This window comes from Mandrillus leucophaeus, unplaced genomic scaffold (genome assembly GCF_000951045.1).
Source record: "Mandrillus leucophaeus isolate KB7577 unplaced genomic scaffold, Mleu.le_1.0 Scaffold91, whole genome shotgun sequence".
In the NCBI taxonomy this organism is placed as follows: domain Eukaryota; kingdom Metazoa; phylum Chordata; class Mammalia; order Primates; family Cercopithecidae; genus Mandrillus; species Mandrillus leucophaeus.
The window spans coordinates 1,078,812-1,095,868 of record NW_012109919.1 but is presented as its reverse complement, the minus strand read 5'-3'; the positions used below and the strand labels follow the sequence as shown (position 1 = coordinate 1,095,868).

The window sequence follows — 17,057 nt, the reverse complement described above, 5'->3', positions numbered from 1 at the left end:
AGACTAGCCTGGCCAACATAGTGAAACCCCATCTCTACTGAAAATACAAAAATTAGTTGGGGGCGGTGGTGCAAGCCTGTAATCCCAGCTACTTGGGAGGCTGAGGCAGGAGAATCTCTTGAACCCAGGAGGCTGAGGTTGCAGTGAGCCGAGATCATGCCACTGTACTCCAGCCTGGGCAACAGAGCAGGACTCTGTCTAAAAAAAAAAAAAAGAAAAGGAAAAAAAAACACGCACTCAACAGGTCTAGCAATCTCACTTCTAGTATATTTCCAAAGGCAATGAAATTGGTATGTCGAAGAGCTTTCTGCACTCCCGCGTTCACTGCAACACTTCGCAATGGCCAAGACATGGAATCCACCTAATGTCCATCACTATGTACATGAATGGGTAAAGAAAACCTGGCACATACACATTATAGAATACTATTCTACCATAAATTAGAAAAAAAATGTCATTTGTGGCAACCTGGCTGAACCTGGAGGACATGATGTTAAATAAGCCAGACACAGAAAGACAAATACCACATGATCTTACTGATAATGTGGAATCTAAAAAGTTAAGCTCATGGAGAGTAGAATGGAGGTTACCAGGGCTGAGGGTGAGGGAGCAGATTTGGGAAGATGTTAGTCAAAGGATACAAAATTTCAGTTAGGAAGAATAAGTTCAGTAGATCTATTGTACAACATGATGATAGTAATAATGATGTATTCTTAAAAATTGCTGAGACAATAGATTTTAAGTGTTCTCACCAAACACACACAAAAAATGTGTTGTAATACATATGTTCATTAGCTTAATTCAGCCGTTCTACAATGTATACATATTTCAAAACAATATATTGTACATGATAAATATGTACAATTTTTATTTGTATATTAAAATTAATTTGAAAAAAAAAAAAGTCTCCAGTAGTCATCTGGTCAGCACCCAATATTCTAATCTGTTGTGATATCTGAAAATCCTAATACAGCAAAAGCAGGATGGGGGTGAATAGAACTGCAAATCTTGAGCCAACATTTTATATGCCTGGCATTGTTCCTGGTTCAGGTTTTTGGAGGTAAATGGATGTTTAGGCAGATAATTTTGTCAATTAAAATAGAATTCTCCCATCTAGTCCAGTTAACCTAGTCTCACCAGTTAGTCTGTGCCACCTTTGCAGCACCTAGAACCTTCACAATATTCCTGTAACCTTGTCCAGAGTAGTGGCTTGCTTGCTTTCTCTCCCCTGCCTCCTTCCCTTCTCTTTTTCCTCCCTTCCATCTCCTAGAAACAGAGCCTACCTAGTTTGGGGGTCTGTGATCTGTGAAACAGCAGCCTTGGCTTCTGGGGTTGAGTGAACTCAGCTTGTTTTGGTGACATGACATGTTCCTGTCTGCCTGTGCTGCTCCATTTTTAACCTTGTAAGTGCCAGGATGCCAGTGGGAAATCAGGAGTCCTTCTGATGAAATTTTTCCAGCAGATATTATCACATACTGCAGGGAAATTGAATCTACGTGCTGGCCTTACTGTTGAGAAATTTTTCCTTATGTCAGACAAGACTCTGTCCTACTACAGTTTAGTCTCATTTCCTCTTATTTAATCCTCAGAGGATATGGAAGGTTTGGAAGCTTTCAGGCAACTGCCTTCCTTTTAGGAACTCCTTGTGTGCCTGAATACTATTAAATCACTCCTCAGACTTCTCTTTTCCAGATGAAATAATCTCAGGTCTTTTGGCCTTTTCTCATAGCCCAATATCATACACCAATTTCCCAGCCATTTAATCATTTTGTTCTTCTCTGGATGTGTTCCAGTTTCTCCATGTCCCTGTTGAAATGTGAAACTCAAAAAGAACACAGTACAGCCTGACCAGTAGTATAAGTGATATAAACAGCAGGCCTCAGTGGGGAAGAAAGAAAAATCTGCCAGCTTCCCCTTGGTAATGATCACCTGTGAGTGTTTTGAGGAATTATAAAATGCCGGATACTGCATCCATTTTAAGAGACACAATATCAATAAAAATATCTTTTTTCTTTCATCAAAATACTTCTAATTTTAAAAATTAAAACAGCTTTAGTAGTCTTTAAAGCGTAACCATGATCACAGTTTTTAATGGCAAAATAATCATTGATAGGGAACTTATGATTAATGTTAACTTGATCCCCAGTGATTCCAAGCCCATTTCCGCATAGACATCTGTGCTTGGATGTCTCAGAGAGGTCTCAGATTCGTTGTGTCAAAACCAAAATCACAGTTGTTGCCCTCAAAAGGCCTCTTCTCTCCTTTGCTGCTTAGCTCAGTCAGTGGCCTTGTAATCCATTCGTTACCCAAGCCAGGAACCTCACAGCATCCCTCACTCTTCTTTCTCTCCAGCCACCCCTTTTTCATTCCAACCCAAGCCTCATGGATTCTGCCTGTTAAATGTCTCTGGAATCCAGCCATCTATCACCACCAGCACCGCCACAGCTCAGACTCCAGGTCACTCACCCTAGGGGGATGGTATGAGCTATCACATTGTATGAGCCTCTTCCTGGGGCCATGACTTACCAAGCCAGAGCATCTCTGTGAGTCTGCCTGGTGTATAGACAAGGATTGGTGACTTCTTTGTAGGTCTGAACTGGGTAATGCAGAGCATGCCCAGGAGACATGGCTTGTACCCCGAATTCTCTAAGACATGACAGTGCCTTCTCTTACTGCCAGATCCCTCAGTCTGTCCTCAGCACAGCCATTTCCCTGGATCTCAAATCTTATCAGTTCACTGCTGGGCCTGAAAGCTTTCGCTGACTCCTTTTAATCTGCAGAATGAGGTTGAAACTGCTTAGCTTGGACAGGGTCCCTTGTGAGCTGGCCCTGACATCTCTCCAGTATCATCATTTTCTAGGAAAGCCATTTCCCCACAACCCCCAAGAAAAGCATATCATAAAGAAGTTTTCCCTTAGGGAGGTTCCCTTGACTCCCTTCTCTCCTCTCCTTTCCTCTCTGAATCCTTGCCATATGCGAAGTCCACTTTTCTAGTTGTCATGCTACCTGTTGACACTGATTTCCCATGTCCCACAGAATGTTTCAGGGGTGAGGGTCCATGTCCCTGGTGCCCAGCCAGGCATCTGCCATGCAAGTGCTGGTTCTGATGATCAGTGGTCTCTGTGGTCTTAGACTTGTAACAGGACTCAAATGTTTGCAGCAGCATTGGAAAGGGGTGCCATCCAGTGCGTGAATGTGTGTGTGTGTTTATTTTAAATTGTCTATGGAACTATCTCAAAGATTAGGGCTGGCAGGACTTGATCTATACATAGATGTAGACTATACATAGATGTAAGAATTTCTGTTCGTTTTATAAAAATGAATAGAAATTTTCATTCTGTTTATTAGAAATAGAATGCTTGCTGCTGCAAGTATTTGAGTCATTTTACAGGTGTGAGATCACAGAGACCCCTTACCACCAGAACCAACACTTGTATGGCAGATGCTAGGCTGGGTACCAGGGACATGGACCAAACCCTGGAACATTCTGTGGGATGTGGGAAATTAGTGTCAAATGTATGCATTTTCACTAACAGTCATTAAACTGCATGCAAAGATTATTTTTCTTCAGTCTATCATTGAAACTATTACGCCAGAATATACTGTACTTTAAAAAATGAGTTTATGCCTCAGTCTGCACGTATTTACTCTTTTTTTCAAATAATTGTTTGCCATGTTCTATTTCTGACACCATTTACCTTCAGGAATTCTTACTGTATGATGGGGAATAAATGAATATACAGGTATTTTTTTCGTACTTCTGACTGAATGTGAAAAAATGAAATGAGCAGATTCTTCACCTGGTGATATTTATCATTTCCTCCTCTTTGCTGCAGCAGGATATGAAAACTTCATCCATCTGATCATCGCTCTGCCCGTCGCTGTCCTGTTGATCGTGGGAGGGTTGGTGATCATGCTGTACGTCTTCCATAGAAAGAGGTCAGTGATGTGCAAAGTTATGACACTTTCTGTGGCTAAGTGGTTTGATGATTTGAATGTGAGTGAGGGTAATCTTTTTGAAGATTTCAAGGAAATATTTTATGGACTGGAAAACCTGATTTTCCCATCAAGTGTTCTTCCAGGAAAAGAGAACCTTTTCTAATGATTTTAACAACAGCCAAAATAATTTTTCGATAGTACAGACCTTCCCCTGGCTGGCTTCTCTGGTACACAGGACTGCTGCTGGTGCATGCTTTTCCAAACGTGATGCACTAGCCCTCCCAATCAAATAAGCCTTTTTATTTCCAATGAAGTAAAGAAACAGATGTTTCTTAAAAAGCTCTAATTTCAGGCTACTGAGGAAGCCAGAAGATGTGTTAGCAAATGTCTGCTGGCCCACCCAGGCCTGAATTGGGAGTGTAGACAAGAGCTGCTGTAAACAGTAAGCTCTCCCCATTCTCTTCTGCTGATACTGTGTGAGACAGAACAAATGAAACTGTTGTAGCAAAGATGAAAGTATATACAGAAATGTATGGAGGTGGGGTTTTGTTAACGTAAGTTTAATATTTTTGACAGAAATAACAGCAGGCTGGGGAATGGAGTGCTGTACGCGTCTGTGAACCCGGAGTACTTCAGCGCTGCGGATGGTAAGAGTCCGGGCCACCGGCACTGCTAGCGTGCAGGGAAGGTAGATCGGGAGCTTCAGGAGGGTTGCTTATTCGGGAAAGGAAGGAGGTTTGCATTATTTTGAGCTACCTTTGGCCTTGGACCTGTCTTCATTAATATTTCTTTTTTTTTTTTAATCAAAGTTTTTAGCAGTTCAGTGAATATGTCAAAACTTGTGAACTGTATGGGGTGCCCCAAGGAAACACAGGCTTTAGAGATGAATGTGGCCAGCACAGTAATCAATTTATTTAATTGCTTGAGATGTTATGCTAGAATGAAAACAGCTTTTTAATTGTTAACATCTAGTCAGAGGATGTGCTGCAGCTGACAAAACAGTCCTTTTAAACTAGTTTCAGCTTGAGTATCATCTCATTATAATTGTCTTTGATGAATTACAGCTCTGCTTTTTTTTTTAATCATGGAATTTTTCTGTCATTCCCTTCGACTAGGGTTATACGCTCATGGATCATTCACATTCCCTTTGGTAATAACTAATAAGGGCCATTCAGTTAAGCGGCTGGGAAGGTCTGACATGGAAGTTGGGTGATCCTTAATGGTTATTTCCTTTTTTGCTCTTTTCTTTCTAGTATTTTTATATCCAGACCTTTTGAGTGAGTCAGATTAGAGTGAGGGGTTGGTCATTGAGTCCAGTGATACTAGGACCCTTAACTGGCACTTTGCTAGGGGCTTTTACAAACACCATCCCATTTATTTCTTAAACCCCTGCAAAGTGGGTTTTCTTAATGCCCATCTGCAGGTGAAGAAATGAACTCCCGAAGAAACTTGTGCAGGGTCACATAGCTAGACAGTTGAGAAGTCAGGAGGAGAATGGAATCACTGCGGAAAGGGCTGTGAGGTCCCCTGGGCAGGCAAGGAACTGGCCCGCAGGAGGGGCTGGACCGGATTCATCAAATGAATAAATAAGTTGAGTGAGTATGTTTAGAGGAAAGTGTTTGCTGCCTTCTTGCTTCGGGAGAAGTGAAAGTAGATGCAGGAGATGTGAAATAAAGAGACATGATTGTTGTAATTATTGTGGTCAAATGAGAAAACATAAGAAAATACTTTGATAATGTGAAAACACCGTTATACTATGTAGGGTTTTACTATGGTTTCTTTAATCATTGCTAATTCAGTTTATGGTAAAGTCAATCAAAAGCAGCCTCCTCTGCATGGGAATCAGGTGCAGAATAATAAGGACATTATTTCTGTCTACATAAAGATCTCACAAAGTTGGTTTCTTAATAGTAGTATATACATGCATACATCTGTATGTTTGTGTATGTAAGGCAGAAAGAACATTCTGGACGGATGCACACTACACTTAAAAGAGTTGTTACTTGTGGAGAGGATCTTTCCCTTTTTAAAAAAAAAAAAAAGCCAGATGTGGTTGCATGCACCTGTAGTCCCGGCTACTCAGGAGACTGAGATGAGAGGATTACCTGAGCCCAAGGGCTGCAATGAGCTAGAATCTCACCACTGCACTACAGCCTAGACTATAGAGCGAGACTGGCTCTTAAAAATCAAAATCCATCAAGAAGATAGATATGCATTGTTTGTATAAATAATAGCTTCTAAAAAAGAAAAAAACAGGAAGGGAGCCATCCCAGATAATGGAATTGATAGGAACAAGGCAAGACCACTTTCCCCTCTGTGAGGGTGGACTGTGACCGGACCAGAGAAGCTATTCTGCTTTGAAATACAGCACTAGAGGTTGGTGTGTGTAGTTTTTGACTATGAAGTGTCCAGGAAGAGAAAGAAAGCATCAATACAACAAAATCAGATTCTCATGGTGACTTTAATTCACATTTTGTGTCCTTCTAGAATGCTTTCATGATATGTCTTGGTACTTCATTAAAACAAAAACAAACTTATTGCCACCCATGCCGACAGGTGGGAACAGTGTCACCTTATTTGAACTTAATTTATTCGGCCTTTGACAAGCACCTTATAGCCAGTATCCTCAAGGGGCAACAAAATGACTTTGCAGTTCAAAAGTGCTTTAAAAACTTGCTTTTCCCAAAGCTAATCTGCATGTCACCATTCTCCAGAGTACATTGAAAATCCCCTACAGGAAAGTGCTGATAACATTGAACACGGAAACCACTCCTGGCTGGTGGCACTGGGGACTGCTGCTTAAAGTCAGAGCTGCTGGGTTGAATGTAGAGAAAAGGATTGAGGGTGTTGACTTCAGAGATCTCCCAGGGAATGAATGTGATTGGTTTTAACTCCATGTTTTATGGCAGGCTAAATAGTTAATTCTGATTAAAAGCAAGCCTGGATTCTCAGAGATAAATGGCTGGAGACAATGAACTCTTTACACTTTCTGAGGGGCATTGTGAAGAAAATCTCCTGGGTTGTTTTGCATACTTACTCTCCTCTGACAAGCACCCGCCTCTTCTTCAGGGGTGCAAGCCACCTACGCCAGCTGGAGGGCAGAGTTCCATTCGTGAAACCCTTGAGACATATGTACTGTAAAGTACAAAAATGTATAGGAAAGAAAACTGAAGATGATTAATAAAGTTCATATTGGACACCCCTCAGAGGTCTAAATTGATGGTGCCCCTCCTGGGCCTAATTTATAATAAACATCTGTCCTTTTAGACATCACTTAAGGGTCGATAGTTGGGATATGGAGATGTTGGGATACAGTTGTCAGCCTCTCACATCCAGCCACAGGCCCAGGGTCAACATCTGAAAGCATTAAAGCAAAAACAGGCACATCTCCACTTCCTTTCTGAGCCAGGACCACTTCCTTCCCACAGTCAGTGTGTGGTAGAGCCTGGTGGCAGGTCCCGTCAGGCAAGGACATTAGCACACAGCATCAGAGGAATTATTGACGTTTCGTATGGATCTTATGGAATAGGTTGATTTTATTTTCATTTTTACCCTACCCATTTGGAGATGGAGAATTAAGCCTCTGGTTTTGTTTTCTTTCTGATCTTTTTTCTTTTTTTCTCTTTGTTTTGCCTTCCTGCCTGCCTAAAAATATTTGTTTATTCATTCATTCGTTTTTTTGAGACAGGTTCTCACTCTGTTGCCCAGGCTGGAGTGCAGTGGTGTAATCTCAGCTCACTATAGCCTCAACCTCCTGGGCTCAGGCAATTCTCCTGCCTCAGCCCCCTGAGTAGCTGGGATTCCAGGTGTGTGCCACCACACCTGGGTAATTTTTTAATAGAGATGGTGTTTTGCCATGTTGCCCAGGCTGGTCTCAGATTCCTGGGCTCAAGCAGTCCTCCCATCTTGGCCTGCGATTACAGGCGTGAGCCACTGCACACGGCCTATTTATTTTCTTAAACCAGATCGAATCTAAACAGAAACTGGAGAAGAAATCCTATTCAGGCTTGGTATTTACTGTTCATTCCTCCGTTGCCGAAGGTCCTCCTGAGTTCACAGAGCCCTGGAAACGCCTCTGCTCATCAGCTGCCTGATTGCTTCTCCACACTGGGCACCACCAAGTCTCTCCCTCAGTCTCAGAGTTCAGTTGCTTCTGCACCTCGTCAGGGATCCAGCCATCAAAGCCAAGGCTGGGAACACTTTGATTAGAGTAATCCTACCAATAATGCAATTCAGCTTTGTAACCGCAAATTTTCTAGTAGCCATATTTTTTAAAAGTAAAAAGAAACAGATCAAATGCATTTTAATAATGTTTTTAGTTCAAATAATATGTTTTATTTAACCCATTATAGCCAAAATATCCATTTTAACATACAGTCAGTATTAAAGTTACCTAAATACTTTTTTTTTTTTTTTTTTGGCTGGTCTTTGAAATCCCATGTGTATTTTATTTACACTTACAGCATGTCTCAAACATGGAGTGCTCAGGAGTCCCATGTAGGGACCAGCTACCGTGTTAGATAGCCCAGGCATAGCATCTGTGTTGAGGGCCCTTGACACCCCTTTTGGATTCATCCAGGAAGTAGGACCTCACATGACCATCATCACCTCTCACATGCGACTCTGACCTTTTTCCCAACCCAGCATAAGAACTCTTCCCTCTCGCTCCTGCTCTCCTCCTTTTCACATTTGCATTTTAATCTGTTGGTGAAGATGGGTACAATCCTGCTTGACCATTTCATTCAGTTTCTCTATCCCCTATGCCTAATTTGTTTTTTTCAAAAATGTATTTTTATATGATGAAATCTAAAAAAACAACTGCTTTCTTTCCTATACTAGGCTTCTTTGCTTCGTTCTGGTCCTTATATCTGTTAGTGTCCTCAGATTATCTTGAAATCCTCAGAGATTTGAAATACTAGTACTGACTGTACAGTTTTCTTACTCAAATCGATAGCATGTGGAAAGCTGAGAGCAAGCCATGCCGTCGCTTCCTGGTATTCTCCTTTGTGGGTTTAAGGAAGCAGCATTTTACATTCTTTGGCTTAGAGTTCCCCCAAAGCACATTCTGTCTAAGGCCTTGTTTCTGTACCTGCTTTAATTACGGTTTCTTCTCCAGTGTACGTTCCTGATGAGTGGGAGGTGGCTCGGGAGAAGATCACCATGAGCCGGGAACTTGGGCAGGGGTCGTTTGGGATGGTCTATGAAGGAGTTGCCAAGGGTGTGGTGAAAGACGAACCTGAAACCAGAGTGGCCATTAAAACAGTGAACGAGGCCGCGAGCATGCGTGAAAGGATCGAGTTTCTCAACGAGGCTTCTGTGATGAAGGAGTTCAATTGTCATCATGTGGTAAGAGAAAGTTCCTGAAAAGCCAAAATGCTGCACAGGAAGAGGGTATCACACAAGCCCCTCAGTGTGTTCTTGGCTACATATACCCGTGGGTTTGGTGTCTTGCCTTTGCCTTTTGGATAGTTACCCCATTACCTCACTGTTACTTTCCGACCTCTATGCTCAGACCAGGCCACAGCACCACAGAGACAGTTCCAGACAACACAGGCACCAGCAAGGGCCACCCTGACCCTCTGAGTCTTTCTCTTTTTGATTCCTCCCAGGTGCGGTTGCTGGGTGTGGTGTCCCAGGGCCAGCCAACGCTGGTCATCATGGAACTGATGACGCGGGGCGATCTCAAAAGTTACCTCCGGTCTCTGAGGCCAGAAATGGAGGTCAGTTTTCATTTCCACCAGTATTACATGTTGCCTTGTCTAGCTGTCTTTCCCTTAGAACCTCTCTGCAAGGAAATGCTATGTCTTTAAATCAGTTTACTCTTCCAGCGTCCAGTGTTTCTTACTGCATGCTCGGTTATAGGTCATTTGTGCAAAGGATTTCCCCAACTAGAGTCAGACTCTGATCTTTGTGAGGGGAACTTCCTGTTCCTTGGATCCCCTCTGCTAAGCCCCTCTGTGCCTTTGTTCCTGCATTCCCTCTGCCCCTAGTCCCTTCCCCACATCAGTGTTCACCTGCCAAGCCAGGCCAGTGCCACTCTTTCCCCGAAGTTTTCCTGCCCCACTCCAGTAACCATCTCCTCTGCTAACTTCTCGACGCGCTTGACTCATGTCCTTGCATGCATTCTCTCTCGTTGTGTTGTGTTGTGTTGTGTTGTGTTGTGTTGTGTTGTGTTGTGTTGTTGTGGGAGTGTGTCCCCCCCCCCCACCCCATTTAGTTTAAAAGTGTTTAGCTTTTAATGTCAGTCCAAACGCGTGGCTCGGGGCCGCATTTGTGGCAGGCACTCTGTCAATAAATGTGTGTTACAGTTCAAGGTTAAGCTGCCTGGATTCTTGCCCTTGCATCTGAGAGGTTGCTGGGTGATTTCCCACCCAGCTCTGTGCACAAGATGTTCACCCATTCATAAACCCACTCCCCACACACAGCCCCCTTCCTCGGCATTGTTGGTGGTCCTTGTCTTTGCCAGTGGGAATCTGGTTTCCTCAGACTTTACGTCCACGTTTCAGGATTGATCCAGGGTCAATGTCTTGCTTGCACTTTTGAATGAATGATCCCACCTCAGTGGCAGGATTTCTGCTCAGTTTCCTAAAAATTTCACTTTGGGTTATGAGCTTCAAATTCTAAACCTGCTGAAGTCCTATGCAATTTTTCGTTAGTCACCGTGGTATCTCCCCCCTCTGTAGTATTAACCCACAGGCCAGCTTTTTAACGTATGCAGGCATGACTTTTGAGTAATTAATTCTACAGATAAGCTGGGAGATAAATGCTGAGAAATAAAGCCAGCAACAACTGTGTTTTCATTTGGCTGCCTCCGTGGGTCGAAGTCTTCTTTTGACCCTTACTTTGCTACTTACGGGGAAGCAATGTGTCTGCTTTTATTCCTTAGAAGCAGTAACTTCCCCTTCTCGGCCCCTTTGGAAGTTCTTTTGCTGTTCTTCATTTGGGCTTTTTTTTTTTTTTTTTTTTTTCTTTAAATGTTCTTTGAATCGGCAACTTAATCATCTTCCAAGTGACAGTTTCTTAATTTTAGTTCCAAACACCTGTTCATGTATGACTTCATTTATTTACAGCACATTGTATTTGGGGCCAAGTGTGGACTGGGGCTCCAAGCAGGGTGGTTTACAAAACTCCCACCCTCTGTTCCACCAAGCATTGGTCCCCAGCACCCCTGGGTGTTAGTGCCTCTTCCTGGTTCACTCACTCACTTTCTGTCTGTCTCTCTCTTTCTCTCTGTCTCTCTCGCTCTCTTTCTTTGTCTGTCTGTCTTTCTCTCTCTCTTTCTTTCTTTCTTTCTTTCTTTTGTTCTTTCTTTCTTTCTTTCTTTCTTTCTTTCTTTCTTTCTTTCTTTCTTTCTTTCTTTCTTTCTTTCTTTCCTTTCTTTTCTTTTCTTTCTTTCATTCTGTCTTTCTGTCTTTCTTTCTTGATGGAGTTTTGCTCTGTTGCCCAGGCTGGGGTGCAGTGGCGTGATCTCAGCTCACTGCAACCTCCACCACCCGGGTTCAAGCGATTCTCCTGCCTCAGTCTCCCAAGTAGCTGGGTTTACAGGTGTGCACCACCATGCCCAGCTAATTTTTGTATTTTTAGTAGAGACAGGGTTTCACCATGTTGGCCAGGCTGGTCTTGAACTCCTGACCTCAGGTGATTCACCCACCTCAGCCTCCCAAAGTGCTGGGATTACAGGTGTGAGTCGCTGTGCCTGGCCCTTGGTTCACTTTAATACACAAAACAGCATGAAGGAGAAAAGCTTGATGAAACAGGTGACTAGAGATTTGGCAGAGTATTTCTTGCCAGCATCGTTTGAGGCACCTCTGAAAAGTCCGAAACTTACTCCCTTCCTCCCCAGTTTCAGGCACAGAATAAAAATTCAGAACATGTGGCCTCGGTCGTGGCTCTGTGGCTGGCTGCCTGTGGTCCTCAGCCAGCCACTGCAGGTTCCTGGGCCTCAGTGTCCTCAATATAAAATAAGAGGGTGGGACAAGATTACTGAAGTCCCTTTCAGAACTAAAATTCACCTTTAGATTGGTCAGATTTAAATTTTTTTTTCTAGCTCATGTCAAGTATTAAAATGTGTGTGCTTACCCTGCAGTTTCATTATATTCAGTCTGCTCCCCCGACCAAGATTCACTCACTTATCTCACTAAGCGTACGTGTATGTGTATACTTGCCTTAAATAGCTCTCACCAAATTAAAGATTTCTGCTAAGACGAATGAAAGAATGGCAGTGCAACACCATAAACTGACAAAATTTCAGCCCTCTCTCTTTCTCTGTGCTTAAAGTTGAGTGCTTTTATTGATTCTGTTGTTCACAGCGATTATAAATGACCACTTCATAACACATATACGTCATATTGTAATATTCAAGTATTGTGAGCATAAACTTTACATTTCACATGCATATTTCCTAGTGCACCACACATATCTAAAGCCCTAAAAAGTAGTGATTTGGACTTACCCCCACTAACTTAATGTCACTTTCCCAGATAACCACGTGATAAGTATTTTAAGTCACCAAGAGACAGCTTTGACAGCCTGTTCAAAATTCAAAGGTTTGTGTCTCTGAGTGTAGAGAACCAACCCAGAAGTACTGAGGAGTTGTTATACTGATTCCAAATACTAGCTTTCAGTAGAAACTAGCACCTCGTAGGGCAACAGCCAGCGTCTACTGAGCATTGACTATGTGCCAGGCACCACTGGGTACTTTCTGTGCATGGCCCCAGGTCATCTTCTAATCAGTGAAACCATCGTGATACCCCATGTGGAAGAGCCTGGGCATGCTCATCCGGTGGCCAGCCTACAGGTTTGAGACCTATCAGAGCCCTGTGGCTTTGCAGTGTTGTGTGAGATGCTTTGCGGTCAAGAAAACCAAGGTAAAGTCTATTGCACTTGGATATGCGAGAGTAAAAGGTAGCATGAAAATTAGGGACTAGTGATTGTTTTAGGATGGAGAAACTTGGGCATATGTTTTATATAAAGCTTTTTTCTAAATGGATGTATTATTTAGGGGTAATTCTTTTTAATTCCAAAGCCAGCATGTTGCTGTCCTCTGCAAATAGGAGATGCTTATCCATGTTACTTATTCCTGGTCTCCTCCAAGATAAGCTGCAGCTGGACTTCAGTTGTCAAGGACTTGTCTTCCATAATGCCCACAGAAAATAATAATGCCACATTGTAAGGTGAAAAGAGTAATCCTGGTATTTTTGTATTTTAGAAGAAGGTTAAAGGGAAAGAAAAGGATTAAATAAGTTATAATGATGCTTTTATGGGAAACAAAATATACCATATCCATTTGGAAACACATTTGCTTACTTCCACACAGCCTTTGTAACGTGCTCTCCTTCCTCTTACCTGTACTTTGGTGATGGAAATAAAAGGAACATATAAACGAATAGTAATTTGAGTAACTGAGAATCCTTACTACCAAATATTGCTTGTTTCACTTTAAAAAATTTTTTGCCCTACCCACAATAGAAAACGCTGGTCCTAGAGAGAGCAAACTGGTGTTTCCCTCGGCAGCTCTGTGATGTGGTCAGGGAGCAAGCGCAGATAACCTTGCGGGAGCAAACAGGTGCCATGCTCTCCATGATGGTTTGTTCCTTCCGAGCAAGTCCTGGTTTCTTAGCATAAACAACCCACGGTGCCCAGATTGGACAAAGATGATTTGCAAACCTCGAAAGGAAATTGGCATAGAAAAAAAATCCAAAATTCTCATGTGAATTTTTTTTAATCTCCAACAGAATAATCCAGTCCTAGCACCTCCAAGCCTAAGCAAGATGATTCAGATGGCTGGAGAGATTGCAGACGGCATGGCATACCTCAACGCCAACAAGTTCGTCCACAGAGACCTTGCTGCCCGGAATTGCATGGTAGCCGAGGATTTCACAGTCAAAATTGGAGGTGTGTCCTTAGCTTTCCAGATCTGAGCAAGAACTAAACTCACAGGTGTTTTGAGGACCTTGTTGGCATCAGTCTGCCCCTGGAGAGGTTTTCTAAAGTGTGTCCCTTGAGTGCACGGACTCTTTCTTGGGAATGATGTGATTGTCTCCAATTGATGGTCACAAACCTGGTGTGGTCAGTCCCAGTGCTGATCGCTCATGGACATGGTGGTTCAGCTACTGGGCGTGGTCCCTGAGGCTGCCTCTCCAGATATTTGAGGCATTTCTTGGTAGAACACATCTTAGCATTGGTTACAGAAATAATCAAGACAATGTCTTCAGGAGATTTCGGCTTGGGAATAAAACTCATTGTCCAACTTTGCATTCATCCCTCAAATTTTCCTAGCTTATAAGGAGCATTGCTCCCCTTCTAGGGGTCCACATTGTTTTCTAAGAGGTGAGCTGCCCTAATGTTGAAGCCTCTGCATGGAGCAGGAGAAGTGGCAGGAGCTGGCATGGCAGTGCCTTAGGTGAGGGACGATCACTGCTCACTGGGTTTCACAGCCGGGGCCAGACAGCCTCCAAGCTCTCGACCACTCTCTCACAACACTTACTGTCCTGCTCTTAGCTGACCAGCCTACTGGTTAGACCCCCTTGTTGCCATCACCCACTGTCACACCAGAAAAGGGGTTGAATTGAATTTCTGAGCAATGGTTAAAACCCACTTCAGCCTTTAGGTTTGTGTTTTTACTTTGATCTTTTAATCTGCCTAATAAAACACACATAACATCAGGGCTGCTCAGGAAACCACTACTTTTACCAGGATTCTCATCTTCCCACTATGATATGATGATAGTTTAGAAAAATACCAAATATTTATCCTGAGAAATTGCAGGGGAGATTTAACACCCAAACGAAGCTGTTTCAAATGGACCTCTGTGTCTAGTTCTTGAGCTGCCTTTTCTGGAAGTGTTCGCCTTCCTTTAGTAACATATTTTTTTCTTTTAGTAGTGATTTTTAAATGAAATGTTTTAGCCCCTTTAGTGAACAATGAGAATCCTTTAGAGAATGGTTTCTTTTTTTGAGACGGAGTTTTGCTCTTGTTGCCCAAGCTGGAGTGCAGTGGCGCAATCTTGGCTCACCACAACCTCCACCTCCCAGGTTCAAGCGATTCTCCTGCCTCAGCCTCCTGAGGAGCTGGGATTACAGGCGCATGCCACCACACCCAGCTAGTTTTTTGTATTTTTAGTAAAAACAGGGTTTCATCATGTTAGCCAGGCTGGTCTTGAACTCCTGACCTCAGGTGATCCACCTGCCTCGGCCTCTCAAAGTGCTGTGATTACAGGCGTGAACCACCGTGCCTGGCTGAGAATGGTTTCTAAAGTAGGAGTGAGTGTCTCTTTTTCCTCTGTAGGAGCTAGAGGTATTGAAACGGAGCCATGTCCCAGAGCCCACATCCCTCCGTCATCAGAGTTCCTTGTTCAGGATCCACGAGTGCGTACCTAGGTTTGGCACGTTGTGGTGTCCTCACGTTTGGTGCCCTGTGAAGCTGGGCAGCCCTTAGAGAGGCAAAGGAGTCCCGAGAGGCCGTCCTGCCTCAGGGCTCCCGGGGAAGAGTTGCCTGTGTCCCTGGCTGGGCTTCCTTCGTGCACCCAGCTCACTTCTTCCCCTTCTCCTTCCCCTTCCCTCTCTGTAGAACTCAGATTGTCCCCATGGAAATGTCAGCCAGCTCCCCAGCACAGGGGAGAACACAGGGACTGGGGAACCAGGTGGGCCTGAGGTGGGCCAGTTCTGTCACTAATTGATGAGAGACTTGGGCCAGGTGCCTTAACCCGGGAGCCTCAATTTCTTCACCTCGGAAGTAGGGTGATAATGTAACAGACCCCATGGGATTGTGAGGACTTGGTACAGGAAAGCAGCAGCATGTGCCTGGCACGGGGCAGGGCCTCTCCAGATGGCAGTTCCTGTCTGTGTCGTCTTCCCACCCTCCTGGCACATGGGAGGAACTCGGTTTCTCCCCACTGTGCATCACACTGCGAGAGGTGTTTTTTGTGCCAATTGCCATTTTAAATCCAAATCAGCAGGGATCATGTTTGCTGTTGAACCATGTGGCATATTTATAGTGTTTTTTTGTGTGTGATCATGGTTTTTCTTTCTAGAATTTTAAGCTTTTCATGTATGCTGAGGAAGATCATTTGTGTTTTTTAGTAGGATTCCTTTTCCACTTTGTGCAAGTAAAGGCAAATCCCCTATTTGCATGTGACTGGATTAATTCACAGATAACACTTTCGCACTTCATTTTTATTCTTCACAAGGGTTCAAGATGTTTTCCCAATGCCCAGCATCTCATGGATGACAAATATGACAAGTAATTTTACCAAAGGCAGTTTGAGGGCTCTTAGCATAGCGCAAGTAAATTATGTTGGTTCAAGTCCAAGGAACTTTGTTCTCTTTGTGTTTGCTTTTGTAGCCTTACCTCTTTGTGGCATGAGTTAGAGACATACATGAGCATTTTAAAGTAGAGAAGCCCTTTCTTCTGGGAAGGAGAAATGGCAGAGTCCAGTTAAGAAAAGGTTGTATGATTGAGTGCAAAATCAAAACCTGACAAAGCAGCAATAATTTAGCATTATAAAGCGAGCCTGCCATCAAACATCATTATGTGGCATCTTCTGGAGAAATGGAAAATGGAAGAAATTTTCAAAAATGAGTGGGAGTATTATGTTGAAAAACATTGAGTAATAGCTTCAGGGGCCTCGTAAATAGCATCTCTTCGGCATCTTACTGGGTACTTTTGTCATCATGAATTGTTACTCTGAATATTTTCCCCCTTATTAAGCAGTGAAATTATTTACTTTTCTCCAATGATGGGGCAGTGCTACCAAGTAAATAAGCATCTGTACTCTCCTGTTTATTTGGTCAGGTTTTAAAACTGTGTGTAAATGACCATTGGTCTCTGCAGTACTACATATTTTCTTAAATCGTGGGACTCTAATTTTTACACTGCCTCCGTTTTTCTTAATTTTTATTTTCAAGACAGGGTCTCTGTCACCCAAGCTGGAGTGCAGTGTTGTGATCATGGCTCACTGCAGCCTCGACCTCCAGGGCTCAAGTGATTCTTCCACCTTAGCCTTCCAAGTAGCTGGAACACAGGTGCACACCATCACTCACAAGTGGCTAATTTTTTATTTTTTTATACAGACAGGGTCTTGCTATGTTGCCCAGGCTGATCTTGAATTCCTGGGCGCA

The 17,057-nt window shown here is 43.2% G+C and overlaps 1 protein-coding gene across 1 annotated transcript in view; it reads left to right on the top strand.

Annotated features, from left to right (window-relative positions):
- IGF1R (insulin-like growth factor 1 receptor) overlaps window positions 1-17,057 on the top strand; it is a 270,338-nt gene that overhangs the window by 237,947 nt on the left and 15,334 nt on the right. The window contains exons 13-17 of the mRNA XM_011969828.1: window positions 3,837-3,939; window positions 4,516-4,586; window positions 9,056-9,285; window positions 9,549-9,659; window positions 13,674-13,833. Of these exons, the coding sequence (XP_011825218.1) occupies window positions 3,837-3,939; window positions 4,516-4,586; window positions 9,056-9,285; window positions 9,549-9,659; window positions 13,674-13,833 (675 nt within the window). The remainder of the gene's footprint in view (window positions 1-3,836; window positions 3,940-4,515; window positions 4,587-9,055; window positions 9,286-9,548; window positions 9,660-13,673; window positions 13,834-17,057) is intronic.